The following is a 19,742-nucleotide window of genomic DNA, read 5'->3' on the forward strand; positions in this document are numbered from 1 at the left end:
CCGTATGGGAGGTGGCACAGTGGTATTACTCGGCTCAACTGAATGAGGTATTACCACTCAATCCTTTCCCCTTTCCAATCCCAACATCTCCCACCCCACTTCTCATCCCCTTCTCTCGTCACTTTCCCCATCACCTTCGTCATGCTATCTATCGCCTGATCGACCGTCAATCTCCCATGCTCCAAATCCGGTTTGGCATCTTTTCCTATTATTGGTGATGTGAATGACGTGAGGACGGTACCGGGGTGATAACCGACTGCAATGGCGGATGATGATTTGTTTGCAAGCTAAGGGGGTTTACAAGGCTGGTCATTACCGGTTCCATAGTTTCAAAGTACAGTATGGTCCTATGCCACTTGACTCACTTCATGGTCTAGACATCGTACGACTTGATTCAAGGCTGCTTTCGACCTACAGAGCCCTCTTCACCGTTAGGCAAAGAGCATTTTCACTCCGAAGCACAGATTCCACTCACGCGCGATACGAATACCACCCTCCTCTCTCATTATCACTTATACTACCCACTCTCGCGCTGAGCGAGAAACACAGACTATTATCACGACCGATCATTCCCCTCGCGGGGTCTTTGGGTTTTTCTGGATCTTGCCATGACGATTGTAAGGACTTGAATTCACGTTTGTTAGGTATAAGAGGGACGAAATGTTTGTATGTGAGGAGATGACCGAGTGTGTTTATCTGGAATGTGGAAAGAGCCGTTTCTAGATCTATCGCTCCCAGCGATTTTTCGGCATGTAGCTAAATCACAACCAACTAAAGATCAGCTTCCTCGACCAATCTCGTAATTGCACAGTTAGAAGAGAGTCTGCTCACCACACCCGCTAAACACGCAACGAGTCTTACACTCCCTTTACCTTCCCTCTCTTTCACAGTCTCCGCCGCCTTCTCCAATCCCCTTTCTTCTCTCACATCCACACCTGACAATACTGTCAATCGCTCTTTTCCCTTTCCAACGTTGACTGCGATACGATCCCTGAATTCTGACGAAGTAGATTGATGAGTGAGCGCGTAAACTGTGAGATTGGTATGTCGGAGAATATGTTGTGTGAGCGCTAGACCTAGTCCCGAAGAACAACCTTGGACGATAGCCACCGACATCTTCACGCTAGAGAGGGGTAGTACACACGACAGCTGAAGAAGTCAGTTTGCTACCTCCTGCGCGATTACGATCAAGAATATTGACGATCGACACTTCGTTGAAAGTGGACGTCTTCCACCTGGAGCCCCGGGTTGTACGCGCCTTTATAGATGATGACGACATCACTTATCTGTCAGGTCATTTCAAGTGTTGATGCGTGAAGAAGCTAATATAAACCACTCTGCATTCGCTGAGTTCAGACCAAGCGTGAGGCTCGACAACGTACAAGACTCGGATGCTTTGAGACAAGTCGCCAACGAAGATACCATGCCTAAGTGAGCTCGTACTTCCTTTGGCCGGCCACCGGATCAACATGTTGACTGTTCCTCATCTTAGCCCTCTCAAGCTCAAAGCACTTTTGATCGACCTGAACGGTACCCTGCACGTGGGCCATGATCCGACACCAAACGCTGTCAAGGCCGTCGACCGACTTCGAGCAGCCCGCATACCATTCATGTTCTGGTACGTATGGCGCAGAGCTTGTGGTCTCATTAAAGAGAGTAGTGAACTGATTGTGTCGAACTGTAGCTCGAATACTACAAAGGAGTCGTCGACCAGTCTGCTGAAGAAATTGAGAGATATGGGCTTCAAAACTGAACGCGAAGATCTAATGACGAGTCTTGGAGCCTGTCGACAGCTTGTCGAAGATAGAGGCCTGAAGTAAGTAGATTGGTGTACTAGGAATCCAAGCTCTATTCGATAAAAACTGACCTCGTTCGTAGACGCCCGCTCTTGCTCATGTCACCGTCTGCGAAAGAAGAGTTTGCCTCTCTACCCTCTTCATCCGATGAGAAAGGTTACGACTCTGTGATATTGGGTTTACACGAAGAATCACTATCGTACGAAGCGCTCAACAAGGCTTTCCGTGTGCTCAAGGGTGAACCCATCACTACTAGCACATCGACCCCGAATGGACCCACGGACTCGAATACGACTTTGACCTCGAATTCTCCAACACTGATTGCTCCTCATGCATCTATGTTTATGCAATCACCCGCATCATCCAGTTTCCCCGCCGGTCTCTCATTAGGAATCGGACCTTTCGTCCGAGCGCTAGAAGAAGCGACAGAGATAAAAGCTGAGATCGTCGGTAAACCCACCCGAAGCTTTTTTGAACTGGCTCTAGAACAGATACGTGCTAAGAACAACCATGATCAAATTCGGCCGGAAGAGGTCGCTGTGATTGGAGATGATGCGATCAATGATTTAGGACAAGGTGCAAGGGAGTTAGGTCTCAAACGTATCTTAGGTATGTCCTGTTTGATTTTAGATTTTCGGTCGAAAAGAAGCGCTCGTCGAAGGGCCCGTATTTTACAAGTAAGGCGTTACAAAGTGCTGATTTGCTTTATTTCGTTACTCCACCAAACAGTCCGGACAGGAAAATATAGACCAGATACTGAAAAGTCGGACCATCCTCCCGATAGGGTGTATGACAATTTTGCCGAATTCATCGATGATTTGCTGTAAACATACAAACGTAAACTGTAAACCGAAAGAGCGGACGGACACTCGGCCATACGACGTTACGTGACGTGTGCTCCATCGTAGATGACCGAGAGCAATGAATCGGACAACAGTCTAGACCATAATACGATAGATGATAGATGGATGCAGTGCCTATTCGGATGTACTTGAGAAAGTTGGAGCACACTAAGCGCTAACATGCTCCACGTCATGTCGAATCATCATGTTGAAATTGACGCGATCGACATCAAGTAGTTCGTTAGCTTATAATAGAACCGGCCAAGTTCCGCCGTCGGCTCAAATACAAGTTCCGAGCCGCCTTAGCTCCTGACTCGGCAGCGTTACAGGTTGTCGACGATGCGGTATTGACCACAGTAGCAGATTCGGAATACTCGATGTTACTCGAGGGATGAGGAATGAGGAATGAGGGTAAAAGGAGTAGGAATGCACATTTCACAAGCCACAAATTGGTATTTTGACCCTGTCCGGGGTCACCTTCATGAGAGATCGTCGGTGAAAGGCGATGGTGGTTTCACTCACTCACCGCTCGGGTTCTCATTGACTATCTCATACCTCATGCGATGCTGTGGTGACGAGTCTGCATCTGGATCTGGAACTGTGTCGTCCCACTCGTACTCATGGCGACGAATGCATGAACGCATAGCATGCTCGCACGACTAAATGGCGATGTATCCGCTACTACTACTCATATCTGATAGTCGGTAGTACGTGACCAAATAAGCGCTGTAGATCTGGGCTATGTCCCGGGTCTGTATCGGAATAGACCGATGAAAGGGATTCGGTGATGCGGTCAACTTCCCCAAGAGGAAAGTGAATCTCTTTGAATGTGGGTGAATGTGGGCGGGCAGAACGGGCAAGACGGGCTGAGCGGGCTGAGCACAGTCAGATTGACCGATTGACCGGAGCCGAAACCATCCACCATCGCGCCGCACTGTTTTGGTAGTGTGTACTGACTACTGCGAGTCCCTGTGATCTATCGTAATGGCTTACCAAGCGGTTATTCAGCATTGTTATTGCTATTGTCAGTTATTAGTTATTCAGACCGGGAGATTATTCAGGTTGACTCGACTTGCATTCTCACACAACAGTACATATAAAGTTGAAACCATCACCCACGTAACACCTCCCCCCTTCCCTCTTCTTCTTTCTTCTTCATCCAACAACGTCACCATACACTTAATTATATCTACACCAGCACATTCAGTAAAGATGTGCAACTAAATATCATTGATCCCAATCACTCACTCCCCCATTAACGACTACAAGTAAAACAGTCGTTTAGCTTCTCCTCTTTTCTCACACTTACCAAACTCACCACAATTACGATATCACCTTTACCCATCACTTCAACAATCAACACGTTGTCTGCTACTACAACACGGTTCAACACCCCAAACACCACAGCCCAACATGTCACCTTTCAAGATAGTAACCCACCCTCGCGGCTCACCCGGCTCAACAACAGCTACAACAGTCTCGAATCAATCAAGGACACCCCAGTATCCTTTCCCCGACTTACTACTGTTCAACAACGATTAGACGGCTCAACGCCCAACGCCGAATTGGCCAACTCTAAATCGAACGAATACGTTACTGTCACGGATCTAACACCCAACAACAACAACAAGAACAACTCAAAAGCTTCTATCAGCAAGCACATCAACAAGACGAAACAGTCTACTAGGACTTCTCTTCCCTTATCGGACATCTCCGACGAAATGCGATTCACATCTCCAGACTCTCGTCCCACTCTCACGCCCGTAGGGCACCGTCTCCTCTACCTCTCCGAACAGAAGCTCTCTTCTCTCGACGACGATCTCTATGACGGAGGTCGGGCCTTGTGGAAGGGCGTTCTCGTTCGTGAGGCGGTTCGTAGCGCTTGGAAGAGCGTGGAAGACGGCTCCATTGTGGAGATGAACGACTGGTCAGCCATGGGAGCCATGGGTTTGGATGTCATCGGCGAAGAGGACGAAGAAGAGATCATGGAGGATGACTTTGCGAGGGAGGATCAGAAGGAGGCCAGGTGGTTCGAAGACCTAATGTCGAGTATCGGCGATGAGGATGCGTCTCACATCGATGAGCGCGAGACTTGTCACGAATGGGTTGAGAGCGACGTTTCGGAACCCGTCTACGACTTCGACTATGATGTCGGAGGCATTCAAGCGTTCACTTTCCCCTCGCCGACCTCTCCCACTTCGCTTCCATCTGTACCCGTCACCATCTCCTCCCTTCGCGACGTCAGCGATGTCACAACCGTTGATGTCGACGAGGTCGAGGTTGACGACATGTACGATGGCGAGGACGAGAACGAGGACGAGGGTCAGCTTGACGTCACGAGCACTCCTAGGCATCGACATGGTCATCAACGCCATGTCTCGCCCATCACCTCCTTTGACGACTTGAGCCTTCGCATTCAACCTCCTCAACCCGTCATCACGCCTCGACTTCGACCGTCAATGTCTCCCACTCTTGCTCCTCCAACCCCGCTTAGCATCTCTGTTCCTCGTTCTGTCGAGAGCAGCTTTGCCTACGTGGAGGACGATCTTTATTACCCGGATTTCGACGACTATGTCGACGAGTTTTACCTCCCTCCGCCTCTTATCAGGTCTCTGTCTAGCACGAGCCACTGTGAATCGGATGTCTGTGAGGACGACGAGTGCAGAACGCCACCTCTGAGCGATATCGAGCTGGACGAGGAATGCCTTCTAGAGGACAAGGATGAAGAAAGGGAACAATTTTATCATTCTGAGATTGCTTATCTGTACCGCGCCGTCTTGAATCCGTAGTTTCTATTTTTGTTTTATTTTCGCTATCTACCATTTTACGTTTGGGGTTTTTGGGTTAAGAGAAAATTAGAAAACACAAAAAACAGTTTTAGCTTTGCTTTCGTCTTCATATCTGTCAGTCTTCTTGCTCAATGCATCTTTGTGCTTTGAGACCGCTTGTTGTTCTGAATGGTGAGCATATGTGGTCGCATCCGGCCTTTCGTCATTGAACGTTATCGTTGCCCATTCCTCGTGGTATCATATTTATAAAGTTACGTTAGTTGAAGGGATTATCTCATGAGTCATAAATATCGAGATGTTATCACGCAGCAGCAATCAGATCCCAGGAACGAGACCGAGAACTCGTCACTGTAGTTACAAAAACAAGCAAAAACAAAGTTACCGTCATGCGTTTCACCATGGATTTCTATTATTAACCACGATCCATCTCCTTTCCACATAAATCAGTGAACACTACCAACTCTAGATACATCCTAACTGTAAGGTCTTCAGTGTAGCTCCCTTGCGTAACTTGGGGTGATTGCTGCAATCACCACCGGAAGCATTAGTACTCTGCAAATCCTTCATATTTCGCTCATCGAACACACGGTAATCGCTATGAGAGACGATGGGAGTCCACGGTCCTCCTCGGCCCATTTCGCACTCGAGCAGCCTATCAATCCCTCGAGCTCGGCAAAGACACCCGACATCAATTCTCTTGATCGAAGCAAGCTGGAATCTCATGTAGCAGACGTAAAAGTGCAGGCGGACGATGACGATCAGATTTCCAGGCGTCGACCGCAAGCAGGTAAACATCCTCCAGAATCAGGACACGACAGCGAACGGGCAAAGGATACGGAGGACGATGATGGTCGTACGAAGGCTGCTTTGACGATCCAGCGATACTATAGAGGGCATAGAGCGAGAAAGCATATGGAGACGGTAAAGCTGTACGTTAATCTCCTTTGTTGTTGATCCGACCCTTTTCGGACCTGCTTGTCGCTTCTCAAAAGCAGCGCTCCGACCACGATGTCATTCACCTATTTCCCTCATGATGTGATCTACCGCTATAGGAAACTGACATAGTTGTTCTGTCTAGTCAACGCGAAGCTCGATGGAAAGATCTGATCAAACAAACTGGCGAGATAGCCTACACCCATGCCCAACTATCAAACAAGAACGACGTCAGATCCCGCTGGCATCGGGCTATCCAAGCTGTCAGTAGACTCCAAGCTTCCGACGGTCTATACGATCCTCCTTCAGCATCGTATACGCACGAAGTGGATCCGAGTACGTTGGATGAAAAGGTGTTGAAGGCGAGAAGGGCAACCTTTTTGGGTAGTTTGAGTTTGGGTGTGGGGAAAAAGGAGAGGGATGAGAATGAGACGTTGCCGTTCCATAGTAAGACGTTGGAACAGCAGCATTGGTGAGTGAGACAGAATCGGTTGACGGGAATGGATTGCTGATGTGTTCCCGGTCGTACTGTAGGCTTGAAATGATTGATGGCAAGGTGAATTGGTAGACCATCTTTTTGCTTTCGATTGTCGTAAAACAAAGGAAGACACAAACGCTGACTTCAATCCATTGTGGAACAGCATCGTTACGGTATGTCCTCCTATGCAAAGTACATTGTGTGCCGCTTGTAGCTGAATCTTTCCTCCACCCCACAGGCAGCAATATGAAGTACTACTTCCGAAAGTGGAAGGAAGCAGATACGAAAGACAACTTTTTCAGATGGTGAGCTATTCATGCTGTGACCACGTGCACCAAAGCAAGGAGCTCAAGGCTCGATTTCTTCAGGCTCGACAAAGGAGAGGGGAAAGACCTTGACCTGGAGGAGTTGCCCCGTGAGAGGTTCGAGAAGGAGCGGATAATGTGGGTGTTGTCATCCGGTCAAAGATGGATGCCGACTTACACATCTTTGGCGCAGATACCTGTCCGCGGAGCAACGGCTGAACTACCTCGTCAAAGTTGACAGAGGTGGTCGACTTCGCTGGTAAGTCTTGCGAGCGGCATTAATGTCTGGCTTCGAAGTTGACCGGATGTCGTTCACAGGGTGCGCAATGACGAGCTGGTCGACACCGCTGCTGGAAAATGGAGAGACTCGGGCGACGGCTCGGGCATCGTCCCGGATGACAGCACCACCGAGCCCCAGCCGGAGCTGGCAAAGAAGCCATCCGAAGTGCGGTACGGTGTCAAGGATGAGACCAGTGACCGGGAGGAAGGAGAGTCATCAAGTGATAGCTCAACAAAAAGTATCTCGTCGGCAAGTTATTCGGCAGGATCGGATTTGGACGATAATGAGGACACACATTATGCCGGTCTGGATAAGGAAGATGATGGGTGGTGGGAGAAAAGGAAGAAGCGATTGACACCGGGTGGTATTAGGAAGGAATTGTTAAGAAAGACTGTCAGGTGAGTGTTCGTTTTCGAAAGTTCATTGCTTGCTGTATCAACCACTGATCTTATCGAATGTAGACGGAACACCTGGATCTACGTCAGCGATATGAACCTCAACTTGTTCGTGGGGATCAAGCAGAGTGGCTCGTTCCAGCATTCTTCGTGTGAGTGGAGTTCGCGTCGTAGTGCGAAAGCAGGAGAGCTAACGCTTTGACAGTCCTAGCTGGCGGCAAAGTAACTTCTGCGGGGATCATTGTCGTCAAGCAAGGTTTGGTCAAGAGTCTCAATCCGCTAAGTGGACATTACAGGAGCTCAATAGATGTGAGTCGGCCTTGATACATCTAGTCGTAATGGATGAAAGTCAGCTTACGTGATGCTTTGTTAACAGCACTATCGAGCGTTCATCGCTCAGCTGGAGAGCAAGGGGGTGGATTTGTCGCATGTGAAGCTTGCAAAGAGTGTTTTGGTGAGCTCGCTTCTGGACTTGACTTATAGAATCGAGCTGACGAATGGTCATATCATCAGTCATTATGGGGGTAAGTGATCGTTTCTCAAAACTGATCAGGTGTCGACCCTTATCACCTAGTCCACATGCCTGTCAAGCACCTATATGATCACCGATTCTAACCATCCTCCCTCTCTTGATAGCCTATCCAAATACTCTCGCACAGTCAAGAAACAGCAAAACCTCCTCACCCACTTTAAGCGCGGCTTACACTTATCTCACGAACCGACCGAAGAGGAGAAATCGGCAGAACTGCAGGAGAACGCAGAGCGCGAAGAGGCCGAACATCAAGAGCGGATGAAGAAAGTGAAAGAGGCTGAGAGGGAGGTTGCAGATGAAGGACAGGGGGAGGAAGAGATGAGAAGAGTGAGGAAGGAGGTGTTGTATGGTAAAGGTAAGAGGTGAGCGACTCTTGTCGAGCTTGGGCTCCATGGTGGACTCCTTCACCGTATCTTTCTCCAGTGCAGTTACAAGACATAGTGTGAATAGGGAAGTTTGGCACTGACTTTGCGACAATAGGGAAGATGAGGAGAGAAAAGAAGATACGAAGCGGGAGCTTCACCCAGTTTGAGGGGTTCTGTCCAGTCGACCGTTGAGGGGAAGGAGGGTCTTGTTCGGTCGTGAGGAGAGCCGTTGTCATCACGCTACATTCCACATACAGTATACCCAGCACTTCCATACCCCGCTTTTTCATGTACAATAATGTCATATAACATAACTGCATACATTGACTGACATTTCTTCTCTTTCATTCTTTCACTGTACATTCTTACTCATCATTCTGATTGAATGTCCGCCTGTACCGCTACGCATCACGCCCAAGCACCTTCCAACGCCTCTTCCTCAAACTCCTTCTTACTCAGGCCCAATTCCTTCAACGCCCCATCAACATCCACACTCTCCTTCTCTGCACTTTTATCCAAATCTTTCTCTACCTGTTCTCCGTTCTTACCGAGACTATCATGCAGCTCGTGAGGGGACGTGATGATGAGGAGTTCGGAGCCGGGATAAGAGAGGAAAGCAGGTGGGTTCGCCGGTATGAATTTTCGGTTCTGGAATAGGTTGGAGAGGTTTGGTGGGTACTACGATCGACACGCAGGTGTCGACAGATCAGCTTCTTTCTCAGTAACAATAAAGACACAGGAGATTTGAAGCTCGACTAGACACTCCCACTCACGTGTGCTTTCTTATCACGAGGCATATTTGTCGCTCTTGGATTATTCACCGAAGCAGCGTCCGGATCCTTCACTTGAAGGACCACCGCCCCCTTCTCCTCTATCCCAAACTCTGTTTGGACCTGACCGAAATCGTCATGCGCAGGAGTCGTGATTTCGTAAACCAACAAAGTCTTGAAATCGCGTTTACGATCATGGTCCGGAGAATCGGCAAGTTCGTCTCGAGGTGAATGGAGGATGTAGTGTCCTCTAGCGGCAGGTCGAGAGGCAGGTTGATGTCGATGGCCTGGAAGGTCATGTTATTAGTCAATATTGAGCAATACGTACGCAACACAACAGTCACTCGATGATGGAAATATGGTTACTCCAAAAAATAGATGAGTTGAAGGAACTCGAAGCAACATTACTCACCCCTCGTCTTCGTCTCGTACTCCTTCGCACCAAACGAGTCTTTCAAGCTCGCTTTGTCTGTGCTCACGCCACCGACCAAACCCCAGATAACTTGATGTTTCGCTCCAGGGTCCGGAAGCTTCTTCTTACCAATCTCGATGATACGGTGGAAATGACCTTTGTCATGAGGGGAAGATTTGGGTATAAGGAGGATGTGGAATCTGGATTGATGGGTATTTGTTAGCGACATGTATGGTGTAGGGATTGTGACTGCACTGGTAGATGAATTGGGGCTTGCAAGGAGCACTTACTTGGAGATATCATCGATGGACTCGGGATCCTCTTCTTCCACCTTGGGGCGGTACAAGAAGTATATATGTCCAGACTCGAGGGTACCTGTTGAGGGTATGAGCTACGTACCGTCATCCCCATGATAGGCGTCCTAGCTCACCATGCTTTGGCTCTTCATCCGACCCTGCGACGGGCGCATCTTCTTGTTGTTCCTTCACCTGTGCTGTATCATCGCCAGCAGTGGCGGTACCACCTTCCTTTTTCGCTTCATCTTTCTCCTCGTTCGGTGACTCTTCGCTATCACCTTTGTCTTCTTTATCATCCTTGGTGGGTGATCCGCCAGTGAAACCTTCAGCATCAACGAATTTAGTCTGTTTCGTCTCTTCCGCGTCCTTCTTCACTTTCTTACTTGCCGGCTGCGTCTTAGCGTTGCTGGCAGCTGTACGTTTCTCGCCAGCTTGGGCAGTGCTAGTCGAACCATTATTCTTGGAGCGAGTTGAGACCATTCTGGTGCTTTCCGTATGTGTATCAGGCCGGAGTAGAGAGGGAGCAAATAGAGGAAGAGAAAAAGGAATAGAACGACAGGTGGATGGGGAATGACGTGAAGCGGGTCAACTGCTTCAACTCGACGATCGTCACAAGTGGAGGTTGGGTCGCTGCAGGGTGTAATGTTCAGATCACGTGGGAGGTGAACGGAGCAGAGTGGCTACTTATTTAAGTGTACCGTTTGCTATCGAGTCTGCTGCAGAGCTGTTCAGTTCTGGTTCTCATTACGTGTATGCATGCATAGCCGGACAGCATGTACAGGCTCAACTGTGCACCGACAGCGTCTTGCTGCGTTGCCCGAAGCTGATAGCAACGAAACGAGTGAAGCTGGAGCAGGCAAGATAACAACAATCTCGTGTATTGACTTGAGTTGCCATTTGCCATTTGCCACCCGAGTCAACAAGGTCAAGGCCCGATTTCCGGCTGATAAGTCGTTGCCTCGTTCCGGACAAAGATCTATTGCGTTATCTCGCCATCCATCAACCAACCTCTCCATCTTTGATATTTCGTCTTCCTTTCTTTCCTACTCACTCCGATAGTACATGGCAACACCTCGTGTGCGATCGCCATCATGCACATCCCTCTGATCACATCGCTCACTTCGTCGCTCCTTCCGCTTCTCAATCCAATACCACAAGCGTCATCCGACTCCTCGTCAACGCTTACGTTCTCACCCGTTCTCGCGCACGTTCACACATACAACCATTCCACTACACCCACACTTTTACTTCATAACTCGTCCACCTCTACATCTTTCTACGCACACGATTATCCCCTTGGCACATTCGGACACGATGATGAGTCGGATTTGCCTGCATTGTCATTGGAACCATTGACAATGCGAACGACGAAAACTACAATTCGTAGACCACGTATCCGACCACCTGAAATCATCTCATGGGCACTATCAGCTCGAGCTCGACAGAGATCACACGGAGGCGGGGTAGGGATCGTCCTCGGCTCGAACAGTATCAACACCACCGCGGACGCTGGAGTTTGGGTGGCACCTGATATGACATCCTCTGATGGGGATTGGGAAGATGTCGAGGTTATCGCTCCGGATATGACAGATCGACAGACCATCATTACGCTTGCAAAGATGACGAGTAATGCGTATGTCACGCCGGATAGTGGAGAATGGTGGCCTGTAGGTGATTGGAATGCGACTCTTCCATTTGGATGGGATCGAGATGCCGATGGCCTCAGAGGACATGTCGTGAGTCCGAAATTGACTCCCTCCATCAATCTGGTAATAACTGTGGCGACGGTTTGCTGATATGGCCGTATCGTATGACTAGTTTGCCGATCCGAAGAACGAGACTGTTGTGATTTCTATCAAGGGAACTTCCGCTGGTGTATTAGGTTCAGGAGGTCCAACAGCCAAGAACGACAAGTTCAACGTGAGTTCTTATCTTCCTGCATCATCGACTATATTTATGCTCACACTTCATCTCGCACACAGGATAATCTCCTTTTCTCGTGCTGTTGCGCTCGAGTGGATTTCTCGTGGACACCGGTGTGCGATTGTTATCGAGGTGGATGGAAGTGTGAGCAAACCTGCTTGGAAGATGCACTTGTGGCGGAAAGTGTCTACGCGACCGTTGGAACGGTGAGTTTGCCAATCGACGTATTCTGGTAACACTAGCTGATGTCTTGATGGCAGAACCTGTACAACAACGTTACATACATGTACCCAAACGCTACCATCTGGCTTGTTGGGCATTCTGTGAGTGATATATTGGACTACTGCCATGACGATCCACTGACATCGATATAGCTTGGTGGTTCCGTCTCGTCACTTATCGCTCTGTCCTTTGGCGCACCAGCTGTTACCTTCGAGGCGCCAGGTGAACGATTGGCGGCTCAAAGACTTCACCTGCCCTTGCCACCGGGAATGCCATCGAACCTGACTGGCATCACCCATGTCTACCACACAGCCGATCCTATCCCGATGGGTGCATGTAACGGTGCTTACTCTGGGTGTTATGCTGCGGGATTCGTGAGTTTTCAGTCCCCTTCTAAACTTAGAGAATGTACTGACGACCCATTGCCCTGTCATGGCAGGCTCTTGAATCCAAATGTCACACTGGTCAGACGATTCTTTACGATACTGTCACTGTCAAAGGATGGGCAGTCGATGTCCGTACTCACCGAATTGGCGAGATCATCAACAAGGTCCTTGTCGACCCATGGCCTGGAGCAGATCTACAAAGAAAGGACGAAGCTCAGGTCAGCTGGTGGTGGGGTTGGGGGAGGAAAGGACCTGGAAAGAGAAAGCCAGGAGATGATGTGCCAGATGATGATGATGGGTGGGAGAAACATGGCGGCGTGCCGAAACCTGAATCGGAAGATGACTGTACCGATTGTTTCAGATGGTAAGTCTGAGCATTTCTCTGTACAAGGTGCATTGCGCATGGAAACGGATGCTGATATTCTTTGTAACTCTGCTAGGGAGTTTGGAGATGGTTGGGATAGGGAACCAGATAGGCCTGGTAAAGGGTCGAACGTCAGAAAGGGCATGTCCTTGGAGCTGTGAGCGAGGACGACAGCATGACGACTCCGCAAACGGCGCTATTTATTTATTTTAAAACGAAATCAAGAACACCAGTCAACGCATGAGATGGGACCTTTAGTTTGTTGTACATAGATGTGGATGTGTGTATGGTTCAGAGTTGTACGGTTCCCCCTTCGCTTTGTAACAAATGTATGTATGCAGTTGCATCAAGGTATATCATGCTATAGATGATTATGCACATCATCTACTAATAACACTAACACGAGATAGTCTTGAAACAGTTGAACGAGTCCGATGCTGTGGAAAGAACCATTCCAGGGATTTGAGGATGCCAGTGAACCTCCTTGACGTCCTTCTGACCCTGATGGACGAACAACAGTTGAGGAGGGACGGTGGGTGCTCCAGCAGTCCCATTGACGGGGGTAACGATAGGCGCCTCATCCTCATCTGGCTCGACGGAGAGATCCCATAAGGTGAGTTGGTCATCTGAGCCTGAGGCGGCGAAGACTGAGGTGTCGGTGGGGTGCCATTCGACAGAGGTGATGGGGGCTGTGTGCCATTGGAATTGAGCGACGGGGGCCGGTGTGCTGTGGGTGTGATGTTGATGATGATGCAGACGGACATGAAGAAGAGAGGGGGAAAGAAAGCGTTCGTTATTAGCGCTTGGACGTAGATGTGGGGAACATCGATCTATGGGTGAAAGGGGAACACCTCACTCACCCCTTGTTGAACATTCTCAAATCCCAGACCTTCAAACCTCCCTCGTCACCACCTGATACCAGCAGATACTCGACACCCTTATTCCAACTGATGACATTGACATCCTGTTCGTGTGCCTCTACACTAACCACGCTCTTCCTTCCCTTTGCTCTGACATCCCATACTCTGACCGTCCTATCTGCCGAAGCTGAGGCGAAGACTGTCGGTTCGCTCGGACTCCATTGTAGATCCTCGACTGAACTGGTATGTGACAAGTACGGTTGGGGCGAAGTTGAGAATCCAGTAGGTGTTATTGTTGTCAAGAAGATCTTTCGGTCGATATCACCTGTCAACAGACCTGTTGTCCCCCATTCTACAGCGAAACCTTCCGCTCGACCATGGTTCGATATCGTGTGAATGGGTAACTTTTGTCTGGGTTTCGAAGATGGTCCGGCGAGTGTATCGATATAAGGTCGTACGTCGAAAATGTGAACTTTACCAGTTTCACTGAATGTCGCAACGTGATAAGGATCAGAGTTTGAGTTGGAAGTACCGGCGGGTACGGGAGCTGCTCGAATTCGATTGACTGAACCGATATGTGGGATGGTCAAGAAATCCAAAGTAGCCTCCTCATCCGTTCCATCATTGTTATCATCATCATCATCATCTTCCGCATCTGAATCATCATCATCTCCTTGTGTCTTCGCAAGGTTCCCCAATCGCATAATCACAACCTCATCTTTCGCCTTTGATCCTTGTCCAGGAACTTCCCCAGCTTGAGTACCGGTCACGATCCATGCGGTGTGAGGGAACGTAGCTCGGTCCGAACCGAGATTGTCGTGCAAGACGTCGAAAGAGAGACATGGCCATGCGTAAGAGAGCGAATGAAGAGCGAGATAGACAGAATTGTCGGGAACCAGATGTTCGTCCGCTTCCATAGCTGTACCGGGGAGATACGTTTGTGTAGGCTCAGGAGCAGGTGCAGAGTCTTCTTGAGCAGGTGTGAATTCGTCTGCAAAAACGAACGATTCAGATTAGTACCTTGCACAATGAGACCGACAAGCACAGGCATTGCCTCAATGTGGTAGAATCACTCACCCTCGCCGTCCTCTCCCTCTGCCTCGGCATCGATCACCTCTTCCTCACTCTCAATCTCGTCCTCCCAACGATCTTCAAACTCTCCCATCTCCTCATCGATCCCAGCTCCTGCAGCGGGCGGTCGAGCTGTCCCCTGACCTTTCGCAGTGGATTTGGGAGGGGGCAAGTCTGCCGCTTCGGATGTTCGTTTTGCCATGGTGTGTTGTATTGTTCGTCGTTGTTGAGTAGGTGATGTATGAAACAAGATATTTTACATTGAATTGCCCGTAGGTGCGGTGGATGACATTACGAACACAGCGGTCACTTTTCAACTTTTTCAGGAACGACCGTGGGAAACTTGATCCGAGGTGTCTCGAAAGGACAAAACTCACCCTTGTCGAACAGCAAAAGTCGCTCGCTGCGTCTCAACGGTGATTTAAGCATTTCTCTTGTTATCTGCAGCATAACGTATTCCAGCCCGGCTACTCTCCAGCAACATGTCCCTCCGAACACCATTCACTGCCATCCGACACCTCTCGACATCCGTTCGAGTCTCTCGACCGGCTGCAGCGCTCGAAGAAACAACTCGTCCTTCAGGCTTCGGTGCCATCCGAGATATCCTCTCTGCTCCTTCCACCTCGACATCCCAATCGTCCATCCCTCCATCATCATTATCAACGATCGGCTCTGGACCCGCCCCAGCAAGAGGATATGGTGTCGATGCGATCCCACCGAAAGTCGATCCGAGCTTGGATCTGTTCACGAATTGTTTGATGAAGGACGGGAAGAAGAGTGAGGCGCAAAAGATGGTTTCGAGCATATTGACTTTGTTGTGAGTGAATTTGGATATGGATTTTCGGTTTCTTGATGGTCTGTCAGGCAGTCAATGAGGGGAGATAGTAGTGACTGAGGGTGGCATTGGGAGATGACGGCCCACTCGCGAAGCGTCGTCGAGGGCCGTGACATCAGGGGTTGGAGAGGGATACTACAACTGGAATTGGCGAGACGAGCGATCGATTTTTCTGTTACGGCGTGGTGGATTGGTATCAGGCTTTACCTGATGTTGATTATGGACCATCAATCCGACTGATGAGCGTGTTCAGTGGTTTCCTGTCTTAGACGTGATGGGAGACATGTGCAAAAGAATCAATCGCTGACTGCCTATCCCCGCCCAGACAACAAACGACCAATCTCCCTCCTCAACCCCTCTTACGCCAAGCGATCCTCCTCTCTTCCCCCTCTATCAAAGTCCTCTCGATGCGAAAGTCCGCCAAGACAATCCTCACCCCTCGAGCGATGACGGAGAGACAACGTACACGACAAGGCGTCGCGTGGATCTTGAAAGCCGCTGAGAAGGGCAGGAAAGGTGGTGTTTCGAGGGATCAGAGGATCGCTAGGGAGATTTTAGCCGTGTTGGAGGGTCAGAGTGATGTTTATAAATGGGTAGAGGAGAGACACAAGGTTGCATACTTGAACAGGTGAGTCCTTTCTCCTGATCCTGTTGCCCTTGGCATCTCGCTTGTGTTTGTGCTCGATCAGTGCTGACATCTCATACTATCACAGGTCCAACATGACTGCACGATAGAGTGGCTTCGTTGGGGTACCATATCAATAGGAGTACTAGTATCACTATGCATCCACATCACATTCATGTCTAGTCGGTATATATCTTCATGCGCAATTCATATGTGATGTATGTACAGAGGTTCTCGTTTTAAACATGATGGTCTGGTAAATTCCTTTAATTTATCTCTTGCCCGCACCCAACTTTCTCTTCTTCTTAGTGGGCTCGTCCTCCTCATCCTCCAGGTCAATCTCCTCATCATCATCTCCGCTCTCCTCATCCAACTCGTCATCCTCCTCGTCAATATCACTATCCTCATCACACGCTGGTCCACGTCCTTCGAAATAGGCGAAAGCTTCGGGAAGCAGATCGTCTCGAATGATATTTCCGAGCTGCACGCAGAAAGAGTTATCAGTACAAAGTGGCTTGTCTTGGAGGTCGAGGGAAGACTCCACTCACGTCAAAGGTATCCTCTGCATTTTGGAAGAACCAGAAGAATGATCCTGCATCACCCTCAAATCCATCTTCGAGATCATCACCCTCTGAAACGCCCTGAAGTTGTCTAGGCAATTTGGCAGTGAGGTTCTTGTCCTCGGATTTCCAGTCGATCTCGAACGCCTATATGTGTGGTAGACGAGAATGTCAGTATCATTTTCGTGTATACCATGCACTGCAGATCGCGAAGAACGAAGAGCGTGACGGTAATTGACTGTTTCAGGATTGATCCAACTTACCAATGGATCCAAGTCGGTGAAATCGAATGTTCTTAACTTTTCGTCGAGAGATTGCTTCTCGCCCGCCTTTGCAGACTCGGGTGCGACCACAAACTTCTTGGACAATGACTTGTTGTTGAAGTATGGGTTCTCGGCGAAGTGCTAAAAACGCAATCGACGTTAGTAACCATCGTCTTATTCACCCTGCCTTACAACACGGCACGGTGCGGTGGATAGCTGATGAGTAGGTAGAGTGATCCCATTGTTCGCAGGGTAATCCCAGATGGTCGCTCAACACTCACAAAGACGAGCTCGAATTCTCTGTAATCCTCAATGTCCTGTTTCAACTCGACATCTTCCAGGAAGGACAAGGCATGTTGATCGATTTTTGACGAGATGGAAGGTGAGATGGCAGTGTGGTTGTTCTGTTGTCGAATCATCATAAGCTTTCATTCAGCTTATCATTGTAGCTCGGTGACATTGAGCAGGAAGTCAGATCCTGCCGCACACTCACCAAAGTGACAAGCCAGAATTGTTTCAATCCCTTGACTTTTGGTCTTAAATCTTTGAGGTACTCCTGAGTCTCCTTGGTCATGAATCGATGGTATCGAACCTTCTTGTTGGCATCGTCTGTGAAGGAAGGCACAATCATGTCAAGTCAGCGTCCCTGCCTCACCTCCATCTCCCTGTACTTCGACCTATCGCTCGAAGCAGACCGAGTCACTCACCCAGCTCGAGCTGACTTGCGAGCTCCTCAGAGATGTCTGGAACGTTTGTCAGCTGATATTCGGCACCCAGATTGGGGCTCAACTTCCAGCTCACCTGGTGGGTCGATGACAAAGTTTTCTGCGTCGCTCATCTTGGGATAGTTGCTGATTATGTTATGTGGTGATGTTGTTCATGTTGTAGCATAACTTTTGTGTCGCGTAGAACATCACCACTTGATCTCTCACCGCGCGTTTTGTGATTATCTGTGACTTTTGTTTTTCTCATTTTATCCTGTGGATTGGGGGGAGGGGGAAGGGAGGATGTTACCGGTGACCATTCAATCCCGGTTCATTCCATTCGCATAAAGTGTATGTGATCATTTGATTGCTTGTTCCGCTCTACAATCTATCACACACCTACAACAACAAAGCGACAATATGCGACCTTGCATCCCACGAGTGCCGCTCCGACAGACGCCCATCTCCCTCCGTCTGGGAGTGAGAGCGAACCATTCTGCTCCTCCTCCTCCGCCAAAAACACCTGTCGAACCTACCGTCTTCGCGGACAAGTCTTCACCTCGAGAAGTCCACAATCGTCCAGAGATCATAAGGGGTATGCCACCACTTGGATCCAAACCAAAGGTGACGACGAGTACGGGTGAGAAAGGGTTCTCGACAAAAGGTAGAGAAGAGGCTTTTTCGGGACCTAGTAAACCGAGATTGGTATATTCGAGACCGGGTGAGAGGGATTTGCCGAAATTGAAGGTGAGTGGGAGTTGAATACTTCTCAACTACTGGGGCCAAGTGGTCAATTGGAAAGTAACGCTGATGCCATGACTTGCAAACAGAGTAGAGCACCTTTAGGTGAGCTCGCGTTGCATCGGCTGGGTCTCGAAGTCGTACAGCTGACCATCTATCCACTTTCTGGTAGTCATCGGTCTCAGCTTACTCGGCTTAGGATGGGGTCTCTTCCTCCTCCACGCTACCAACTCGGGTGAGCTATGCCTCCATTGTTCTTCTTCGGAAGGTTCGACATGAGCTGACGCTTTGTGCGCAATCGCAGAGAGACTGGCTTCGTCAGTCCTGAGACAGGTCACATTCCAATTGCGAAATTCACCGCAGGTGATCGGGATCTTGGGTGAGAATGTACGATTGCAGGAGAACTGGTGGGGTGAGTGCAGCTCACGGAAGTCTTGACAATGCATGACCAACAAGCTGACGTGACTCGGTCGGGCAGCTCTGGGACAACCTTGGATCAACGGCACAGTGCGTTATTTCAAGATTTACATGCAGCTCAGCTCCTGGTGATATATTCTGACAAACTCGCAGATCAACTTGATGCAAGGTCGTGTCGATCTCAGCTTCCGAATACGGGGAAACAAGGGTGAGCTGCCGCCTGCTTTTGTAAGGCATGGGGTTCGCAGCTGACGGCAACTGCGTTACAGGCGGTGGGACTGTCTACTTTACTTCGATCCGACCTCAAGAGCAGGGTGCATGGAGAATAGGTGGGTGATACGGGAGTGTAACGTAGTGCTTTGATCTGACGCCGACTTCAATTTCGCAGTGCGATACAAGCTCATCGCAGACGACGGCGAGGTCATCATGCTCGAGAACATGCAGGCGAGGTCATAGGGAGCAACGGATCGTATCATGAGGACAGGAGGAGACCCGCAGACGAATCACACAATCACACACATCACTCCACGCACAATAGGACCAATGTAGTAACATTTTATAGTCAATGCATCGATTCG

General features: G+C 49.3%; 10 protein-coding genes across 10 annotated transcripts; 6 read left to right on the forward strand and 4 right to left on the reverse strand.

The window, feature by feature from the left end:
* Window positions 1-50: 50 nt before the first annotated feature.
* On the reverse strand, window positions 51-1,116 carry CI109_101002 (uncharacterized protein; the record flags this gene model as incomplete). Its single annotated transcript, XM_032002657.1, has 4 exons — window positions 51-287; window positions 366-411; window positions 476-756; window positions 832-1,116. The coding sequence occupies 4 exons, from the start codon at window positions 1,114-1,116 to the stop codon at window positions 51-53; spliced, it is 849 nt and encodes a 282-aa protein (XP_031862996.1).
* Window positions 1,117-1,309: 193 nt separating this feature from the next.
* CI109_101003 (uncharacterized protein) lies at window positions 1,310-2,623 on the forward strand (the record flags this gene model as incomplete). Its single annotated transcript, XM_065966879.1, has 5 exons — window positions 1,310-1,431; window positions 1,493-1,618; window positions 1,685-1,816; window positions 1,879-2,405; window positions 2,526-2,623. 5 exons carry the CDS (start codon window positions 1,310-1,312, stop codon window positions 2,621-2,623), a joined length of 1,005 nt encoding a protein of 334 aa, XP_065822951.1.
* Window positions 2,624-4,359: 1,736 nt separating this feature from the next.
* Window positions 4,360-5,427, forward strand: CI109_101004 (uncharacterized protein; the record flags this gene model as incomplete). Its single annotated transcript, XM_065966880.1, has 1 exon — window positions 4,360-5,427. One exon carries the CDS (start codon window positions 4,360-4,362, stop codon window positions 5,425-5,427), a length of 1,068 nt encoding a protein of 355 aa, XP_065822952.1.
* A 597-nt stretch (window positions 5,428-6,024) lies between these two features.
* Window positions 6,025-8,882, forward strand: CI109_101005 (uncharacterized protein; the record flags this gene model as incomplete). Its single annotated transcript, XM_032002659.1, has 14 exons — window positions 6,025-6,356; window positions 6,506-6,832; window positions 6,895-6,916; window positions 7,002-7,011; window positions 7,077-7,143; window positions 7,207-7,281; window positions 7,337-7,402; window positions 7,462-7,821; window positions 7,885-7,970; window positions 8,024-8,127; window positions 8,195-8,272; window positions 8,332-8,342; window positions 8,455-8,712; window positions 8,831-8,882. The coding sequence occupies 14 exons, from the start codon at window positions 6,025-6,027 to the stop codon at window positions 8,880-8,882; spliced, it is 1,848 nt and encodes a 615-aa protein (XP_031862998.1).
* A 241-nt stretch (window positions 8,883-9,123) lies between these two features.
* Window positions 9,124-10,673, reverse strand: CI109_101006 (uncharacterized protein; the record flags this gene model as incomplete). Its single annotated transcript, XM_032002660.1, has 5 exons — window positions 9,124-9,393; window positions 9,489-9,772; window positions 9,898-10,097; window positions 10,188-10,272; window positions 10,328-10,673. 5 exons carry the CDS (start codon window positions 10,671-10,673, stop codon window positions 9,124-9,126), a joined length of 1,185 nt encoding a protein of 394 aa, XP_031862999.1.
* Window positions 10,674-11,284: 611 nt separating this feature from the next.
* Window positions 11,285-13,249, forward strand: CI109_101007 (uncharacterized protein; the record flags this gene model as incomplete). The annotated part of the gene is made up of 7 exons (XM_032002661.1): window positions 11,285-11,929; window positions 12,012-12,113; window positions 12,176-12,322; window positions 12,377-12,439; window positions 12,491-12,712; window positions 12,778-13,088; window positions 13,165-13,249. 7 exons carry the CDS (start codon window positions 11,285-11,287, stop codon window positions 13,247-13,249), a joined length of 1,575 nt encoding a protein of 524 aa, XP_031863000.1.
* Window positions 13,250-13,484: 235 nt separating this feature from the next.
* CI109_101008 (uncharacterized protein) lies at window positions 13,485-15,221 on the reverse strand (the record flags this gene model as incomplete). Its single annotated transcript, XM_032002662.1, has 3 exons — window positions 13,485-13,815; window positions 13,949-14,939; window positions 15,026-15,221. 3 exons carry the CDS (start codon window positions 15,219-15,221, stop codon window positions 13,485-13,487), a joined length of 1,518 nt encoding a protein of 505 aa, XP_031863001.1.
* A 280-nt stretch (window positions 15,222-15,501) lies between these two features.
* On the forward strand, window positions 15,502-16,589 carry CI109_101009 (mitochondrial 37S ribosomal protein uS7m; the record flags this gene model as incomplete). Its single annotated transcript, XM_032002663.1, has 3 exons — window positions 15,502-15,836; window positions 16,180-16,482; window positions 16,568-16,589. The coding sequence occupies 3 exons, from the start codon at window positions 15,502-15,504 to the stop codon at window positions 16,587-16,589; spliced, it is 660 nt and encodes a 219-aa protein (XP_031863002.1).
* A 161-nt stretch (window positions 16,590-16,750) lies between these two features.
* CI109_101010 (uncharacterized protein) lies at window positions 16,751-18,140 on the reverse strand (the record flags this gene model as incomplete). Its single annotated transcript, XM_032002664.1, has 7 exons — window positions 16,751-16,960; window positions 17,028-17,186; window positions 17,303-17,443; window positions 17,584-17,706; window positions 17,796-17,911; window positions 18,010-18,045; window positions 18,104-18,140. The coding sequence occupies 7 exons, from the start codon at window positions 18,138-18,140 to the stop codon at window positions 16,751-16,753; spliced, it is 822 nt and encodes a 273-aa protein (XP_031863003.1).
* A 286-nt stretch (window positions 18,141-18,426) lies between these two features.
* Window positions 18,427-19,620, forward strand: CI109_101011 (uncharacterized protein; the record flags this gene model as incomplete). Its single annotated transcript, XM_032002665.1, has 8 exons — window positions 18,427-18,753; window positions 18,837-18,852; window positions 18,920-18,982; window positions 19,052-19,159; window positions 19,226-19,254; window positions 19,318-19,372; window positions 19,434-19,493; window positions 19,553-19,620. The coding sequence occupies 8 exons, from the start codon at window positions 18,427-18,429 to the stop codon at window positions 19,618-19,620; spliced, it is 726 nt and encodes a 241-aa protein (XP_031863004.1).
* Between the last annotated feature and the right edge of the window lie 122 nt (window positions 19,621-19,742).

The sequence above is a fragment of the Kwoniella shandongensis genome, chromosome 2 (assembly GCF_008629635.2).
Source record: "Kwoniella shandongensis chromosome 2, complete sequence".
NCBI classification, from domain to species: domain Eukaryota; kingdom Fungi; phylum Basidiomycota; class Tremellomycetes; order Tremellales; family Cryptococcaceae; genus Kwoniella; species Kwoniella shandongensis.